This window comes from Dendropsophus ebraccatus, chromosome 1, assembly GCF_027789765.1.
Source record: "Dendropsophus ebraccatus isolate aDenEbr1 chromosome 1, aDenEbr1.pat, whole genome shotgun sequence".
NCBI lineage: Eukaryota > Metazoa > Chordata > Amphibia > Anura > Hylidae > Dendropsophus > Dendropsophus ebraccatus.
The window spans coordinates 136,373,742-136,390,601 of record NC_091454.1 but is presented as its reverse complement, the minus strand read 5'-3'; the positions used below and the strand labels follow the sequence as shown (position 1 = coordinate 136,390,601).

At 42.2% G+C, this 16,860-nt stretch overlaps 1 protein-coding gene across 1 annotated transcript in view; it reads right to left on the bottom strand.

Annotated features, from left to right (window-relative positions):
• Window positions 1-1,704: 1,704 nt before the first annotated feature.
• Window positions 1,705-16,860, bottom strand: part of RBM28 (RNA binding motif protein 28) — a 33,638-nt gene continuing 18,482 nt past the window's right edge. Inside the window, exons 11-19 of the mRNA XM_069979492.1 lie at window positions 12,319-12,392; window positions 11,262-11,397; window positions 10,629-10,693; window positions 9,477-9,635; window positions 9,209-9,358; window positions 8,465-8,539; window positions 5,065-5,489; window positions 3,414-3,513; window positions 1,705-2,689 (exon numbers count right to left, since the gene is read on the bottom strand). Of these exons, the coding sequence (XP_069835593.1) occupies window positions 2,549-2,689; window positions 3,414-3,513; window positions 5,065-5,489; window positions 8,465-8,539; window positions 9,209-9,358; window positions 9,477-9,635; window positions 10,629-10,693; window positions 11,262-11,397; window positions 12,319-12,392 (1,325 nt within the window). The 3' untranslated portion in view covers window positions 1,705-2,548. The remainder of the gene's footprint in view (window positions 2,690-3,413; window positions 3,514-5,064; window positions 5,490-8,464; window positions 8,540-9,208; window positions 9,359-9,476; window positions 9,636-10,628; window positions 10,694-11,261; window positions 11,398-12,318; window positions 12,393-16,860) is intronic.

Genomic DNA, 16,860 nt, shown 5'->3' with positions numbered 1-16,860 from the left:
GTTGCATCAAATAACACGATAGGCTTGTGGTTGCGCCAAATAACACAATAGGGCCACATATGGGGTATTTCTATAAACTGTAGAAACGGCCAATAAATATTGGGGTGAATTTCTCTGATAACAGGTTTAAAATTATGAAAGATATTGGATTACAATAAAATTTCTGCACAGAAAATTGACATTTTCAATTTTTGTACACACTTAGCTTTTATTTTTGTGACTCACCTAAAGGGTTAAAGCATTTTCTGGAGTTTGGGGGGTGCACTTTCTGAAATTGGGTGTTTTGTGGGGCTTTCTAACATATAGTACCCTCAAATATACTTTACTTTAAAGGCTATGTTCACACTATGTAAAATAACGGCCGTTATTTTGAGGTCAAAACAACGGCCGTAGAATTAAGAACGTACGGGCTAGTCGTGAAACTACGACCGTTGTTTAATATTGCCTCCTAGCATATTTTTAATCGGGCTGAAACATGTCATTTAATTGAAATACTGCGACTAGCCCAATAAACCACTCAGTCAATTTTTTACATTAAAATAAAGTTTAATTTTGCCGAAATAAATTTTACGCGTGCGGCCGTAGTTGTAACATTACCGGCCGCAAATAAACGTCAAGTTCATTTTTCACATCTGTACGAACTACGGCCGTAGTCTTATACGCTGTGTGAACTGTACGTCCGTAGTTCGTACGAATTGATATATCGTCCCATCCTCAAAACAACGGCCGTAGTTTTGCGGTGAAAACTACGGCCGTTGTTTTACGTAGTGTGAACATAGGCTAAACCTGAACAGGTAACTAAAAAAATAATCTGATTTTGAAATTTTACTGAAAATTTAGAAAATTGCTGCTAACATTTTAAGCTTCCAATTGTCTAAAAAAATTGAAAGATAGTTTAATAAATGCTGCCAACATAAAGTAGACATATTGCTAATGCTATATGTGGCATAACCATTTTCTGTATAAGCAGAAAAGCTTTAAAGTTGGAAAAATGCAATTTTTCACACTATTTTGGTTTTTTTCATAAAGATTCGTTGTAAGTATGGACTCCAATTTACCAGAAATGTAAAGTACAATATGTCAAGAAAAAAACAAACAAACAATCTCAGAATCAGGCGGATAGGTAAAAGCATTAGGTCCCCACTGGGGAGGGCAGAGACTACAGTGCAGACCTAGGCTCAGAGAGAGCAAACTGATGTGAAGCCCCGCCTAGTTGACACTGTGCACTGATGAAATGAAGCAGTTTAGAGCAGAAAGACAACACAGGCAAGTTTAGAGTGGGTTCAGACTATGGAATCCGTGCAGATAAATTTCCGGCAGATTCCTTTGCTAGTACGTGCTCACGGCCGCGGGCCTTTCCACCGGCTCCATAGACACCATTCTATGGGCGGGCCGATTCCACCGAAAGAATTGACATGTTAATCCGCCCATGCATAGAATGGTGTCTGTGGCACGGGTGGAGACGCGTGCGGACGTGAATGGGTACGAGCTACGGAATCCACCGGAATTTATCCCTGCGGATTCTGTAGTCTGAACCTACCCTTATATATCAAATTTGCAGTATCTAGGTATCAAGCTTTTTTTTTTCCCCTGTTTATTCTGTTTCTCTTACGCATTACTAGAGCATAATTGCCAGGCTGCATCTATAGCGTCAGTATAATAAAGAAAACCTGTTAACTGGTAAACAAATAATGGGGCTCCATATTATTATTGTGGCATGTTAGTTTTAAATATTTTAACCCTGAACAGTTCTGGCAAAGGCACATGTAAGATAGAAACAAGTAGAGATGAGCGCAACTTGAGCATACTTGAGTCCGGTCATTTGGCATTGGATAACCAGTGGCTGAAGAAGTTGGATACAGCATGGAGTTGCATTTATCATTAGAACCAAGTTATTACAAGAAAACAAGTGGTATAAGGAACATTGTTCAAGGATCAAACATTGTTTTTACATTGGACAAATGTGACGCATCGTGAAGCATATCAGTACATCAGAAATATCAATATAGATATTAACTATATAAAATTATTAAAATGTTCTTTTTACAGTAAAGAAAATGTCTTCACATAAACCGCTTCCTAGGATTTGTACAGCTTCAAAACAGTCTAAGATAGGACTATTGGGGCATATATAGCATATACACTAAAAACAAGAAAAAAAAAAAGTCAAAATGCCAAAATCTCCATGAATGCCAAGAAGCAGAGTCCCTAGTAGCTATGCAAGTACAGCAAAGTTGTTCACATATATCATCACTACAGACATATGCAGGGTCACTTTCCCATAAAAAAATTGACTGGAGCCATCAGGTATGACATTGGGTGTGGGGCTGGGCATTTAAACTTTTGTGTCATATCGAGTGCACTTGCTATTTAAGACCTTTTTAGGAAAGCCTCCATGTCAGAAATATAGAAAGGTCAGACTTCTTCCTTCTTCTAAAAATAAGAATGTCACACAGATGTTATGTCCTTATCAAAACTTTAAATAAAATTCTAGTCTTTGTGAAAACAAGGGACATGTACAGATGTGATCATCCCACAGCGGTCAGAATCAGTCTTCAAACCATTTGCTTTTTTTAGCAGGAACAGCACTATTAGACTTTCCTAATAGCTTACGCTTGTACTGTTCTACTAGCTGGTTGAATCGAGTCTCTTCCTGGCTTCTCTGTGGCTTCTTTTTCTTTGCAGGTTCCTGGAAATAGGGACAATATTTCAGATACATGTGATTATACAGAGCAGCCATCTTCTATACCTTAAATCTAATATTCCCTTTAAATGTCCACTACCTAATTCTAAATATAAAAAGCTGCCCTAGATCCATCAATCTTAAATTTGACATGCATGTTCATAGTGCTTTATAGGGAAGCAACAAGCAGAAATCCAGGAAGGTCATTAAAAGGTAAAGTAAAATTGCTCAGTGTACAGTATTAGTAAGTGTACTACTCCACTTACTGACAGCAGCTCCCTTTGTGCCTCAGAGCTAATATCAGACTCCAGGCAATCCTGCTGTGTGGTAAGTCTGTCTATGGTTGACATGGAGGAGCATGTGACCATGCCCTGCCCCCAGTGTCCACTACTGAGCCTGTATTTGCCAATGGAGAACACTGGGGGCCACACATGGTCACATGCTCCTCCAAATCAGCCATCTTATGGACAGACTCACCACAGAGCAGGACAGCACAGCCTGGAGGAGGGGAGTTTGATTTTAGTTCTATGAGGTACATCGGGAGTTGCTGTCAGTAAGGGTGAGTACAGTTACTAATACTGTATACTGAACAATTTTACTATAAAGTGGCCAACTTCTTTAAGGACAGCAAGTGCTGGACAAAGAATTAAAACTGACAGTCTATGATAAGGGATAGATGGAAATTGTGTTTGACATCTGTAAGAACCCAGAACTTAGACCTAATACACACCTTTCCCACTGCTGATCCCACCCTCTGCTGCTTTCGGCTCTGCCCCTGAGGTTTGGGTTTCTTCGGTGGTAGTTGTTGAAGTTTACCCTTGTCACGTGCCCTGTGAGAGGAAGAGAAATTATGTCAGCAAAGCTTTCCATATATACACACACACATATACATATACACATATATATATATATATATACATATACATATATATATATATATATGTGGCTAGAGAGGACATTAAATCCCATACATACACAAGTACTGAATAAAATAAGTATTATACAGCCTTTAATTTCTAGTCTCACTCTTTTGACCTGTCATTTCTTATTGATGTGGCATAGGAAACTAAACAAATCATTTCTAGAACACATGCTATAATGAACTCTGTTTCATATCCCATCTCCATGCAATTCAGACACTTTAACAACTCAAGGGGGCAGATTTATCACTGTGCCCCTGGCAAATGCCACGAAAAAGGTGCAGATTTTTGCCCAAACCACCTGATTGCTACAAAAACCTGACTTTTTCATCCTGTCCTGTGCACCTGATAGGTGGGCAAAAGAGTGGCAAGGTAGGGAGGAGATGTGGTTTACAAATGTTCCAGGGCAGGTGCAGATTTCCGCCCCCGCCATGCAACAGACACAGGTCCCCCTAGAGGCGCATAAGCAGGCCATTACCCCATTATACCTCGGGAGACATTTATCAAGTCACCATGCAGTCTGCTGAATTTGCTAAGAGGCACACGCCTCTAAATAAATTTGGTGGACTACATGGGCGCTTGATAAATGTCCTCCAAAATGTAATGGGGTAATGGCAATTTAATGCTGATGCCTCAACTCTTTTCCCTTGGCAGAATTCAGAGGACTCTCCCCAATGGGTCACTCAAATGCTCAGCAGTTTCATATATTGCTGGGGCTACAATGAAACTCAATAAAAAATGCATACTTACCCACCTCATTTCCCAGGCTCCTCTTGTGATGATTCTATCCCCCCAATGATCATGTTGACTGCTACTTTAGAGAAGGATCCATCTCGGTAGTGACAGCCTGCTCAGTCAATCACTGATTGCAGCCAAAAAAAACCTTCCAAGTCGGAATCAACCTTGCTGTAACCATCTTACTTTTACTTATATACAGTCTCCTGCTATATAGCCTACTGTTAGAAAAATCTATGGCCCAAGATTCTGCATTCACAGGGTCTTGAGACAGAAAGCTAAATGCGGGTCAGATTTACTGAAAGTATGTGCACTGAGGCATAAAGAGGCTTGACAATCTAGAGCTACATCATTTTTCTCCCATACATATCTGGTAGGCCTGCTTGGCTTTGCAGCCATTTTGGAGGGAAAGTTTTAAGATATATTGCCTAGTCTCTAGGACCCAAATGACCCACATCACTTGCTTTATTTGTCTTTGAAAGACAGCTGCATTTTAGCAATTAGGATTGGGATCCATTGACATTTACAGAAGGCAGCATGTGCAGCAATAGCATGCACCTATGGGAGTGCCAATATTCGTACTGAGCTCTTTCAGCTCAGGATAACCTGTTTAACAAACACTTTTCTCAGTCACTGCAGATTGCCATTATTACATTAAAACTGGAAGGTGAAAAGACAAAGCTGAAACTACATATAAAAAAAATCAGCATTTCTGCATAGTCTTACCTTATCTTGGGACCTCTATGTGAAGGTAGGGCTAGAACTTTCCTTCTTTTCTTGCCATCGGGGAGCTCTTCTTGCTCTATTTCTTCCTTAGTTTGGAAACCTGACCATGAAATCTTAGCAGACATCCCCAACTTTCCTTCTGTTTTTACTTGCTCGGCATTGGCTGGTGGTGGTCTTTTTACTGCTTTCTGAGCTTCTGAATCTGTTTGTTGCAATTTGGCAGATGTTCCCTGCTTTGACATAGTTTCTTTGTGTGCATCAGTATCCTTTTGAGTATTCTGTTGTATTTTTTTTCCTTGGACAGTTTGTGTGGGTTGTGTGTTACCTTTCTTGTTGTTCCGTTTCCCTTTTGCATTATTGTGTGCAGGCTGTGCCACAGCAGTAGTGGCCGCTTGCTCTTTAGCCTGTTTCTGACGCAAGACCTCCTGCAAATTGAATGCATGTGAATCACTTAATAATCAGTAATATAATGCGTCATTTGGATTTGGATTCATAGCATTTCTGTCTATTGTTTAATGTGATATTTAGCACTTTGTTACAGATATTCAAAATGGCTATATTTTTTTTTACAACATAAAATAACAGGACAGTAAGAATGTCTGTTCTACATGCAAAGACTACCAGAATGGTTTCCCTAACTCACTCGGAGGGTTCCTTGATCCCCTCCATCCTGCTTGAGGGCATCGGAGGTAGCCAATGAGCTGAAAAACATTTGTGTCTGTTTATATAACTCCAAGCTAGCAGTGTTATGGTCAGGAAACCCTGTTAGCAGGATGGCTATGCCCTGTGCAGCAGGCATGTATATAAATGTCCCTGACATGAAGGGGTTTCAATGTGTGCAAGGCTGCTTCAGTGTGAGCCAGGTGCTAGGCATTATGACAGGCAACTGCAGTCACTCAGCAGCTGCCTGCCATTAACCCCTTAAATGCCACAATTTATATAGCTGCGATTAAGGGAGTCAGTGACAGGAACACTGACTGTGGGGGCCCCGATCACTTTCCCTGACAGGTAGGGGAGTAATACTTACCTCCGTCCTGTCCTATGTGCAGAGCACCATTAATACTAATCAATGCTATGCAAGGAGTATAAGCAATCTAATGCAAGGAGTAAAAGCAATCCAAGCGTAAAAAAAATATAGGTTTAAAAAAAAATATATATATCCGTTTAAGTAACCCCGTTTCTTATTATACTAATAAAAATGTTTAAAAAAAAAAAAAACATTTGGTATGATGGCATGCGGAATTGTGTGATATATTAAATATATTGTTCCTGCATGGTGAACAGCGTAATTTAAATGTGTGTGTGGGGGAGAAGAGACAGGATTGCTGATTTGCTTTATTATAAACAAAATATAATAAAATAACAAAATTCCCACCAATATGATACCAATAAAAACTATACATCATTGTTCAAAAAATGAGCCCCCAATCAGCCCTGTAGGTGGAAAAATAAAAGCGTTATGGCTCTTAGAAGGCGGGAAGGAAAACTGCTTCAATGTGACCTGGACATCAGTGGACAACCTTTGCTCATGAAGGGGTTAAAGTACATGCAAACTTGGTCTTAATCTAAGTGCTGGCAAAGCAACATGGTTTTCTGCTAATTATCATCAGTAAGTGGGCAAAGAAAATTTCACACCAACAGATTTTGGGGCAAATTTGTATGCTAGCAACTAGTGTTGTCACGATACCAGAATTTTGAGTTCGATACCAATACCAACTTTTTTTTCTCAATGCTCGATACCAATTCGATACTTAATAAATTTTATTTAAAAAAAAAAAAACACAAGAATAGAGATGCGCCCGTACGGACCATATTATTTTAAAACTAAAGTTTGCCTTATTTAAAATAAATGTTCTTTAAAAAATTGCCCTATTCTCACTCCTAACACTTTTTTATCTTTTAGCCTGCATGGCTGTGGGGCAATCTGTAGTTTTATTTAGTAGCACGTTTTTATGTGGTACTGAATTTGGTGGTTTCTCCGCTTGCACCATTTACCGTGCGTCATCAGGAAGGTGATAATCTTATAATATGCACAATAACACTTCAGCTATCAGGGGGATGATGGGAACTGTAGTCATGTAACACACACTTGAGCTATCAGGGATGATGGGGGTTGTAGGCATGTAACACACACTTCAGCTATCAGGGATGATGGGAACTGTAGTCATGTAATACACTTCAGCTATCAAGGATGATGAGGGTTGTAATTGCACTATTCCAGCTGGATTCGGGCGGCAGAGTAATGTGCAGGCTACAGCCCCCCCTCCCCCTTCCCAGTTGCAGCCAGGCCGACCTTTTGCTCACCCCCCACATTGCTGATGCCGGCCCGGGAGTGTCCTGACGGCTTCCACCTCACAGCCATCCACCTCCTGTCAGATCTCCTCGCCTCCCCCACCTCCAGCTTTCTCCCCCGGACGGTGCAGCTCTCAGCCTCTCTCTTCCCTCTCCTGCCGCTGACGCTGCTCTGTAATGCTATACTGACCCGGGACCCCGCGTCCCCCTCGGCTCTTGTCAGATACTCACCGGGCCCAGCTCTGTCTCATGCCCGGTGCCTGTGGAGGGGGGAAGCTCATGCCGCTCATCTTATTCCATAAGACCTCAGCACTATCGCAGCTGCCAACCCCGCTGTGGCACACACGTGTCCCCCGCGGCGATGTGAGAGGCAGGAACGGCCGGCGGCAGCAGCATGGTGCGCGGAAGATCGGGGTCCCAGGTCTGTGTTTGCAGGGGTGGCACATAGAGAACATGACAGGCGCTCAGGGAGCCGCCTGTCATGTTCTCTGCACTATACTCTGTTAAACTACGCTATTTTGTAGTTTAACAAAGTATCGATACCAGGAAATCCTGGTACCGAACCGTTTTTTTGCCCCGAAAATCGATAGTATCGATTTTTCGGTGCATCGTGCATCCCTACTAGCAACTGACATGGCTTCTACAGATGAACATAAGTAAATGACATGCAACTGTTTTCTACTCCTGCACACACATTTCTCAAATCTGTGTTATAAAAATCTCTGTTGCACAAGCTATGGCACAGATTTCTAAACATAACAATATACAGTTTTGGGCAGCACTTAAATTAGTTCACATGTCGAATTTCTATACCTGAAAATTGTATATGTCAAAGTGTGAGTAATTGAAATATTTAACATAAGAAGGGGGAACCTGTACACTGGTCTTAAAGCCCAATCCCCATGTACCACACCAAATTTACTAAGAGGGGTTTGCCTCTCAGTAAATCTGGATGATCTGTGGTTGCCACACGGCAGGCACAGTAAGCTTAATCTGCTCCGGAGCATTCCACTCCAAAAATTGGAGACAAACATTTTAATAGCATGTGACAAAACACTAAATAAGGGTGGAATCTTGGAAAAACGTAATCTAAGAAATTGTTGCTTACTAGACTGCGCTGTGCTCTCCTCTCCTTTATCTTCAGTTTATTCTTATCCTCCAAAGAGAACTCGACAATTGGTCTCTGTAATTTGGAAGAAAAAAAGTAAAGATTAAGTTACATGTGACTTTTGTAAGCGACACCATGCCATGTAAGATGATTGAAAAAAGCATGGGCATCATGCAGGGAAATTACTGTAAATAATGTTTTGTACCCATCAAACTAACTGCATCACTTCTGGCATCAGTGACCCTGCAGCTTTGCATCTGTGTTCAGTAATCTGTTGTGATCTCACAAAGCTTCAGAAAGGGGTACTACTCTGTCACACCTGCGCACCCCACTTCATTCATTGTCTTTGGGAGCTACCATAGACCATGCATGACTACTACTCCATTCTAACAGGAGACTTGGGGCCCTTTTACAAGATTGCAGGGGAACTGTGCAGGTCACCCAGTCATTAAAATGTGCAGTATACCTTATCCTGTGGAAAGGGGATAAGTATAAATGGTGGCATAAACCCTTTAAGATGACACTGGTGTTACAGATAAAGGCATGAATTTGCGACAATCAGCACAGGTCTCTGGAAGGAGAATACTGGGGTGCTATATTCTTTCACTTTCAGAAAAAAATGGCTTTTGGTTGGCACCCTGGGATTTACATGTGCTTTAGTTGGCAACTATCTTAATCAGCATAAAGTCTTTATGATAACATGTGGGTATTACGCTGTGGGTATTATGGTAAAGAATATCTCACCTTTTTTGGCCCAAACAGATCTGGATTGTTGTTCAGCTGTCTGAGGGCTGCCAGTGCATGTTCATGCTCAGAAAATTCCACAAAGGCATAACCTAGAGACTGACCCTTATGGTTTCCTCCAGTGCCTTTCATGTCTCTCATCACACGACTCTGTACAGGAGACAATGTTGTTAGAGTAAAACCAAGTAGTAGTAGGTTTAGCACAAACCCAATAAAAAAAAAAAAAATCTATGTGCCAATGAAGAATTTGAATAACTGATGTTCTTACCTCTTTTATTTTTACTGTGCGTCCCCCACCAGCTGCATTAAAAAGCATCTGGCGTAACTGTCTGTCGTCCACTGATTTTGGAATATTGTGAATGCACAGACGAGTCTTAGAAACAAAGATATTCTGAGACTTCAACTTTTGTCGCTTTATCTCTTCAAACTAAAAAAAAACACAAAAATACAAACCTTTAAATGAATGTCTCCTTTAAATGTGCGTTTTTAGTGTACTGTAGCTTTTTGTCAGTCACAGAAACTAGCACTTAAAGGGATATTCCAGAGGGAAAAATTTTTATAGGCAAGTGTGCTTACACTGCTGTCAAATTACCTCAATGCCCCATTGCAGCTACCCCATAGATACCTTGCTTGGAGACATTCCTTGGCTTGGTTGTTCCTTCCCGGAGGGAAGGTCTGGCTAGTTCACTGACGTCGAGACATGTGATGGTGTCTCTGCAGTGTTCTTTAGCATATTTGATTTCCCAAGGGGCAATGTTCTAGAATACACTGATGTTGAGATATGTGATGGTGTCTCTGATGTGTTTTAGTTGATCTCCCTGAGGTCAACCAGCGTCCTTTTGCATGCACTTACTAGTCATTGCTCCCACTAGACAGATTCCTACTCCACACTGATGAGGGGCAAATACCCCAAAACAGCTGTCTGTGGATGGATACCTTGCTTGGGTGGTTTCCTTGATTGGAAACATTCCTTGGCTTGGTTGCTTCTTCCCGGAGGAAGGTCTGGCTAGTTCACTGACATCGAGACACGTGATGGTGTCTCTGGAGTGTTCTTTTGCATATTTGATTTCCCAGGGGGCAATGTTCTAGAATACACTGACGTCAATACATGTGATGGTGTCCCTACGGTGTTTTGGTTGATCTCCCTGAGGTCAACCAGTGTCCTTTTCCATTGCAACAGAGCCCTGGGTTGACCCTTGAGGTGATACACAGTGGTACCAGGCTTGCTCAGAGCAGCGGCAAGGGAGTGAGGAAGGCATGGATTTTTTTTTATATTTTAAAAGCAGCCCAAGTAAAATATAAAAATAATCCCCCAGAACAGCCCTTTTATTGTGGAAACACACAATATGGACCACTATAGCAATGGCATCACTTCCTTTTCTTGGAGGTCTGATGTTTCCCAACAACAATTAGCTCTTACCCGAGTTCTTTTTGCCATATCTTCTGGACTCACTCCTTCTGCAGCTTTTGTTCCTTCTCGAATCACTATGGGTAAACAGACAAAACCCATGAATACAATTACAGCTACATATGAAGATATATTAAAAAAAAAAAAAAAAAAATTTAGGCCAGCAGCTTCAATACCTTTCATTATACCAAAAAGCTCAAACATCTGCTATTAATTTCCACGTGTTTAGAAAGTACAAACCTTTAAAAATGTATTTCCAGTATTTTGTGTGATCAGTAGACAAAAAGGAAGTCATTTGTATTATCTATCTTCACTAAGACTATAAAGGCTGAAATGGACATCCATTGGTTACAATCATGAACTCTTATTCTTTGTTTTCTTAGAAGAAAGCCTTTAGAAAGACACACAAATATAAAAACACAGTACCATTTCTGAAAACCATTGGCTGGGAAGAGAGGGGGACTGGCGTCTGCATCAAGAACTAATATAGGTAACTTATAAAGAGGATCTGCAACAAGCTTTACTGTTACTAAGTTATGTACATTTTTTACAATAAAAAGTTGAGTAAACTAGGCCTAAAAGGTACATCTGAAGGCAAATGAACACTGCAGGGTACTCTGATGCACTGACAAAATTGTCACTTACATCCTTCTCTTGCCAGGTACAGGTTTCTGGTCCCTGTGGGTTTCTTTACTGTCTTCTGTTGCAGCTTTCCAGCTTCCTCCCGGCTGACAGCCAGGTCCACAAGAAGCTTCCTTCCAGCAAGTTTTAAGCCTCCATTCTGGGTTGGGTCAATAATGAAATGTGTTTTGAGTTAGGCTGGACGGAGCAGAAAATGACACATGGAAATGCTTTGGAAATACATGCGTATTTTAGAGGTTTTTTTTATGTGTGTGCATTTTATGCTTTATGTGTATCTGACGTGTTTTCAAGTGTTTTCAAATTTCAAATGCTCCCCTACCACAATGTAGTTTGTAGGTGTATTACACATTTATTTTAGGTGCAGAGCCCATCTGTATTCTGTTCAACAGTACATAAAAATAAAAAAACTATGGCAGTACTCTATTTACTATAAATTACTACTAGCAGACTGGCTGACATTAGAAACAGTATGCCATCATATTAATAGTTTGTGTAGTATGAATGGAAGAATCAAACAAAGAAATAACTACAGGATTAAAGTAATAGCCAAGCTGTACAAACAGCTGAAAGCCTTTAGGTATAGAAACAATATAGCCAACTTTAACGGATTTACCAATGCACATCACTATTAAAAACAAGGGCTGGGTGATATAATAATTAATCCTTAGCTTCAATTATTTAAGACCTGATTTGCATATGCCATCAATGTTCAATCAATGGGGTCCAAGCACTCCAGTCACCACCAATCACTAGAAGCAGCACTAACAAACATGTGATTGTAAAGCCTCCATAGAATCCACGGGAGCTGACTGATCACTTTCCTAGAGTTGCTGGCATTTTGTTCTACTGATCAGTGGAGACACTCGTCTGGCTCGGCTTATCAATATGCCATTAGGCACACTTTCCTTCAATAAACGTGAAGAAGTCTTGCAAGATGATAAACTACATAAATGAACATGACAATGATAGTTTCAAGATTTATTAATAAACGGTTAAGTAGAAGTAATTTCAATGCAAGTTTTGCAGAATGACTGGTGGTGTCTTTTAGAAACAAGCATACCTCAGACTCCTCCTTGGCAGCTGCTAGGCATTTCTCTGCAGACTCTTTATCCACAAACTGCACAAAGGCACAACCTAAAAAAGAAATACAAGCAAACCAGTTACTGTCTAAAACCTCCATCTTTCAGAAGTGGTGTGCTTATTCAATAGCTGCAAGTAATCCAGATACAGAAATCACTAAGCTATGACGTAAAAGAAGTTTTCCACATTATTGAGGACACGAAAGAGATCACAGGAGGTCCAAGCTCTGTACCCCCGGCAATCTCCAGACTGTCCCCCCCCCCCCCCTCCCGTCTCCTCTGTTTTGAGGTACATCACGTGACTCGCGGCTCTATTCATTCTCTACGGAGCTGCCAGAAAGAGCAGAGTGGTGTAGTGGGGCACAAGCAGAGTCTACCTCACTGCAAGGATACAGGACTGATCACTGAAGATAATCAGTCAGCCATGAGTTTCAGAAATGCAGATTAATGAGGGGAATAAATGTTTAATGACACCATCAGGAATTTACTTTAGGCAAGGTGATGGTTCCCATCTTCTGACATACTGTTGTAGAGTTAGAAATAGCTTTACTCCTGTCACTTGCAATTGCTAGGCTGACACTATTTTGATCCTTTCAATCATGATAAAGAACAAAAGGATCTTTTTGTGCCAGTAAGAAAATCTACAATGGTACAAGGAGTTTTTACTTTGCTATTAAAACTATTTTCTTTATAACTTGGTACAATTATTTAATACAGACCGCAGAAAGAGAGAGATGATACAAGATGTTATCAAATTTCTAGCTAACAACTTTTTAATCAAAGTAATTTTTCATTAGGTTTTTCCTTTTTTAACACAAGAGAAAGAACTACGGGGATGGACAGCACACAGGTCCAATCCTCGTGAATACAACAAACAAAAAAAAAAAAAAAAAAAAGAAAGAACAGAAAACAAGACATAAACCGTATTGGCAATATCCGGCTTGTTATGTAACGAGTCCAGCAAATAGGAAGAGTATAATGCAATAAAACCATTATTGGGAAAAGGGTCTCTGTGTCCTCTGTGGCGACCATAAATCCAGACACTTAACAAAAACGTCCGTTATCCCCGGAATCCATCATCCCAACATCCTGTGTATGTTTAAACCACCTCGGAGAGAGCGGTGCTGCCTCTTGTAAGTGACGAAGGTGCCAGGCCTGGAGTATCCAGCCAGCGAGCCCAAATCTTTTCGAATTTTTTTATTGCCTCCCGATTTTCATAGGCGTTATTTATCATTAGCTATGAGCCAATTAACTTTGGCTTTCAGGGCTGTAAGTGTCGGGGGTTCCTGGTCGAGCCAGGTCTGAGCTATCAATTTCCTTTCCATGATCAATATCCGGGCAATGGCAAGTTTTTCAGAGTTGGGCAGCTCTAGATCCTCCACGTAACCCAGAATGCACACTAGGGGAGATTGTTCCAACTGAATGGAGTAAACACTGAACCGTGGAGGCGACACCCTGCCAATATCTCGTCAATTTTGAGGAACGCCAGAACATGTGCAGGACCCCTCCTTCGTCCCTTTGGCATCTGGGACACAAAGCATTGGGGCGGACCCCCACCCGAAACAGGAACTCCTGTGTTCTGGACACTCTATGCAGAAGGTATAGCTGAGACAAGCGGTGCTGCTCCCCCACTGATAAATGAGGTGTCATGCCCAGGACTTCCTTACATACATCGTCCTCCAAGGGGAGGATAGATATTAATCCAGAGGTGGTTGTAGAGGTACCTACTATGTTGATAGGTGGGATAACAGGTCGAGCCCGAGTTAGAATATCCCCCTCCCGCTCACATGCGTGGCGCAGCTGAAGGTATTTATAAAAGTGGGTTCTGGGTATTGGGAATTCTGCACTCAACTGTTGGAAGTTTTTCAATTGACCATTAATATATAATTGTCCCACCCGTCTAAGACCAAGCACCTTCCATGGCGTGAACCCTTCCAAAAAGAATAGGTCCCCCAACCAGGGGGTGTCCCAAATGGAGGTATATGCAGAGCAGCCGGTTAGCCCATACATGTCCCTAACCTTCCAGACTCTATGGTACAGTTGGAGAGTGGGCTGTCCCACGGCAACGGTGGAGAAACGTTTTGCCTCTAAGGCCTCAAACAGTCTCCCCGTATTAAGATGTATTTGCAATAATTGGGATGTGGGGTCAATTACTGTGTCAGTTTCCCATCCTCTAAAATTTTGCAGCTGGGAGGTCAGGAAATAAATCATGGCATTAGGTACTGCCAGGCCCCAGACGACTTTGCTCTCTGCAGGGTTTCCAGTTTTATGCGGGGGTGTTGGGAGCCCCATATTAGGTCTCTAAATAGGCCATGTACTTTATGGAAAAAGCGCAGGGGGATCCAGGTCGGGGAATTATGTAATACTTAGAGTAATTGGGGCATCCACACCATTTTCAATAAATTAGCACGTCCCACTACCGATAAAGGGAGCTTGCGCCACACTCCTAACTTGGCCTGAAATCTGCAAAGGATCAGTGTGAGATTTAATCTCTCGTATGTTCTAATATCCTTAGATATCATAATGCCAAGGTATTTTGAGGGGAATAGGGAGGATGGGCATTTGTTCCACAGCCATATCTATTGGCAGCAGCACCGACTTGTCCCAGCCAATAGACAACCCCGACACCCTACCAAAATCATTTATTAGTGCAATCGCTGTGGTAAAGAGGCATCAGTATCATTTAAGTACAACAGCAGATCATCTGCATACAATGCAATTTTTTCCTCCCCTCCTAAATCCTCGAACACCTGGGTGGGCACGAAGGAAGGCCGCAAGCGGCTCTATAGCAGTCGCGAACAGGAGCGGCAATGGGGGCAGCCTTGCCGCGTGCCCCGCTGCAGACCAAACCGGGCGGACAAGCCACCATTAATTTTCAATCGGGCACAAGGCGAGGAATACAGCAGTTGAATCCATGCTATAACTGCTGTCCAAATTGCATTATTTTCTAGCACTGCCCACAGGAAGGGCCACTCGACGCTGTCAAAGGCTTTGACAGCATCGAGTGAGCACACCGCCCTGTCTCCAGAGTCCTCTGAAGGCAGCTGGAGATTGAGATACAAACGTCTTATATTCATGGCAGGGGACCTGGCAGGGATGAACCCTGTTTGGTTGGGATGAATCAATGTAGTCATGTAGAGTGAAAGCCTATTAGCAATAGCTTTAGCTAGGATCTTAATGTCAGTGGGCAATAGAGAAATGGGTCTGTAGGACCCCGGTAGGGTTGCACCCCTGCCAGGTTTGGGCAGAGCTATTATTACCACCTCCCTCATCGACTCAGGTAAGGATCCCGACTCCACAGAGGCCTGCCACACCTCGAGTAGCCTGGGCAACACCTCTCCAACCTTTTTATAAAGTTCCCCCGGCAACCCATGTAGGCCTGGCGCTTTATTATTAGCAAGAGAAGAGGCAGCAGCTTCAAGTTCCTCCAGTGTCAGAGGGGCATCTAAAAATTCTCTGGCATCAGCCGCCAGGGCGGGAAGAGAAATGGAGGCCAAGAATTCCTCAATGTGGTTGGGAGTGACTTCTAATTTAGAGGTATATAGATCAGTATAGAAAGTATAAAAGACATCTAATATGTCTGGGGTTGAGGTTACCAGGACTCAGTTAGCGTTTTGGATATAAGTGAGGAACGCGGGACTCCTCTTGAGAGCTAGTGATGACCGACAGAAGATGGCCCGTACGCTCTCTTTCAACAAAAAACATGTGTTTAGCAAAATTTCTCTTATGGGCTTGATTCCAGATCAAAGTCTGTGAGGGTCTGCTGAGCCTCTCTAAGTCTGGTTGCAGTGGTAGCAGAGCAACCTGTAATGTGTTTATCTTCAGCTTGCAAGAGGGAGTCCTGGAGGGTGGCCCGTAGACGGCCCCTTGCCCTTTTAGTGCGGGTGATCCGCTGTATAAAATAAACCTCTAAGATATGCCTTCATGGCATCCCATTCCACCTGTGGGGTGGCAGTGCCAGTGTTGTGATTAAGGAATTCTTCTGCAGCCATCTGTATACCCAATACCTCAAAGACGGACAACCAGTGCGGATTAAGCCGCCAAGTCCGTACAGAGGATTGCCATACCCCAGGGTGCATCAACAAGAGACTCAGGGGGGGAGTGGTCTGATTGTGACCGGGCATCTCCTATGGCTAAATCAATACGGGACAAGCTATTGTGTGTGGTCGAATAACAGGAATAAGCGCGCACACCAGGATGTCGTGCCCTCCATATGTCAAAGAGTGCTACTTCTGACATTAATGCACTAAGGGAGCTCGGGCAGTCTGCCGAACTAGATGATGCCACAGAAACCCTATCCAGGACATTATCTGTGACAGTAAAGTCTCTTATAAGGAGCAGTGGGGCATCTGGGTGTGCAGCACCAAAAGCTAGCACTGTCTTCAGGACAGAGCTACTATAGGAAGGGGGAATATAAATGGAACACAAAACCCATTTTACAGTGTAAAGTGTACAGTACAAACAAATAAACTGACCCTGGGGGTCCACTTTAACTTCCAAACAATGAAATGAGATGTTTTTAT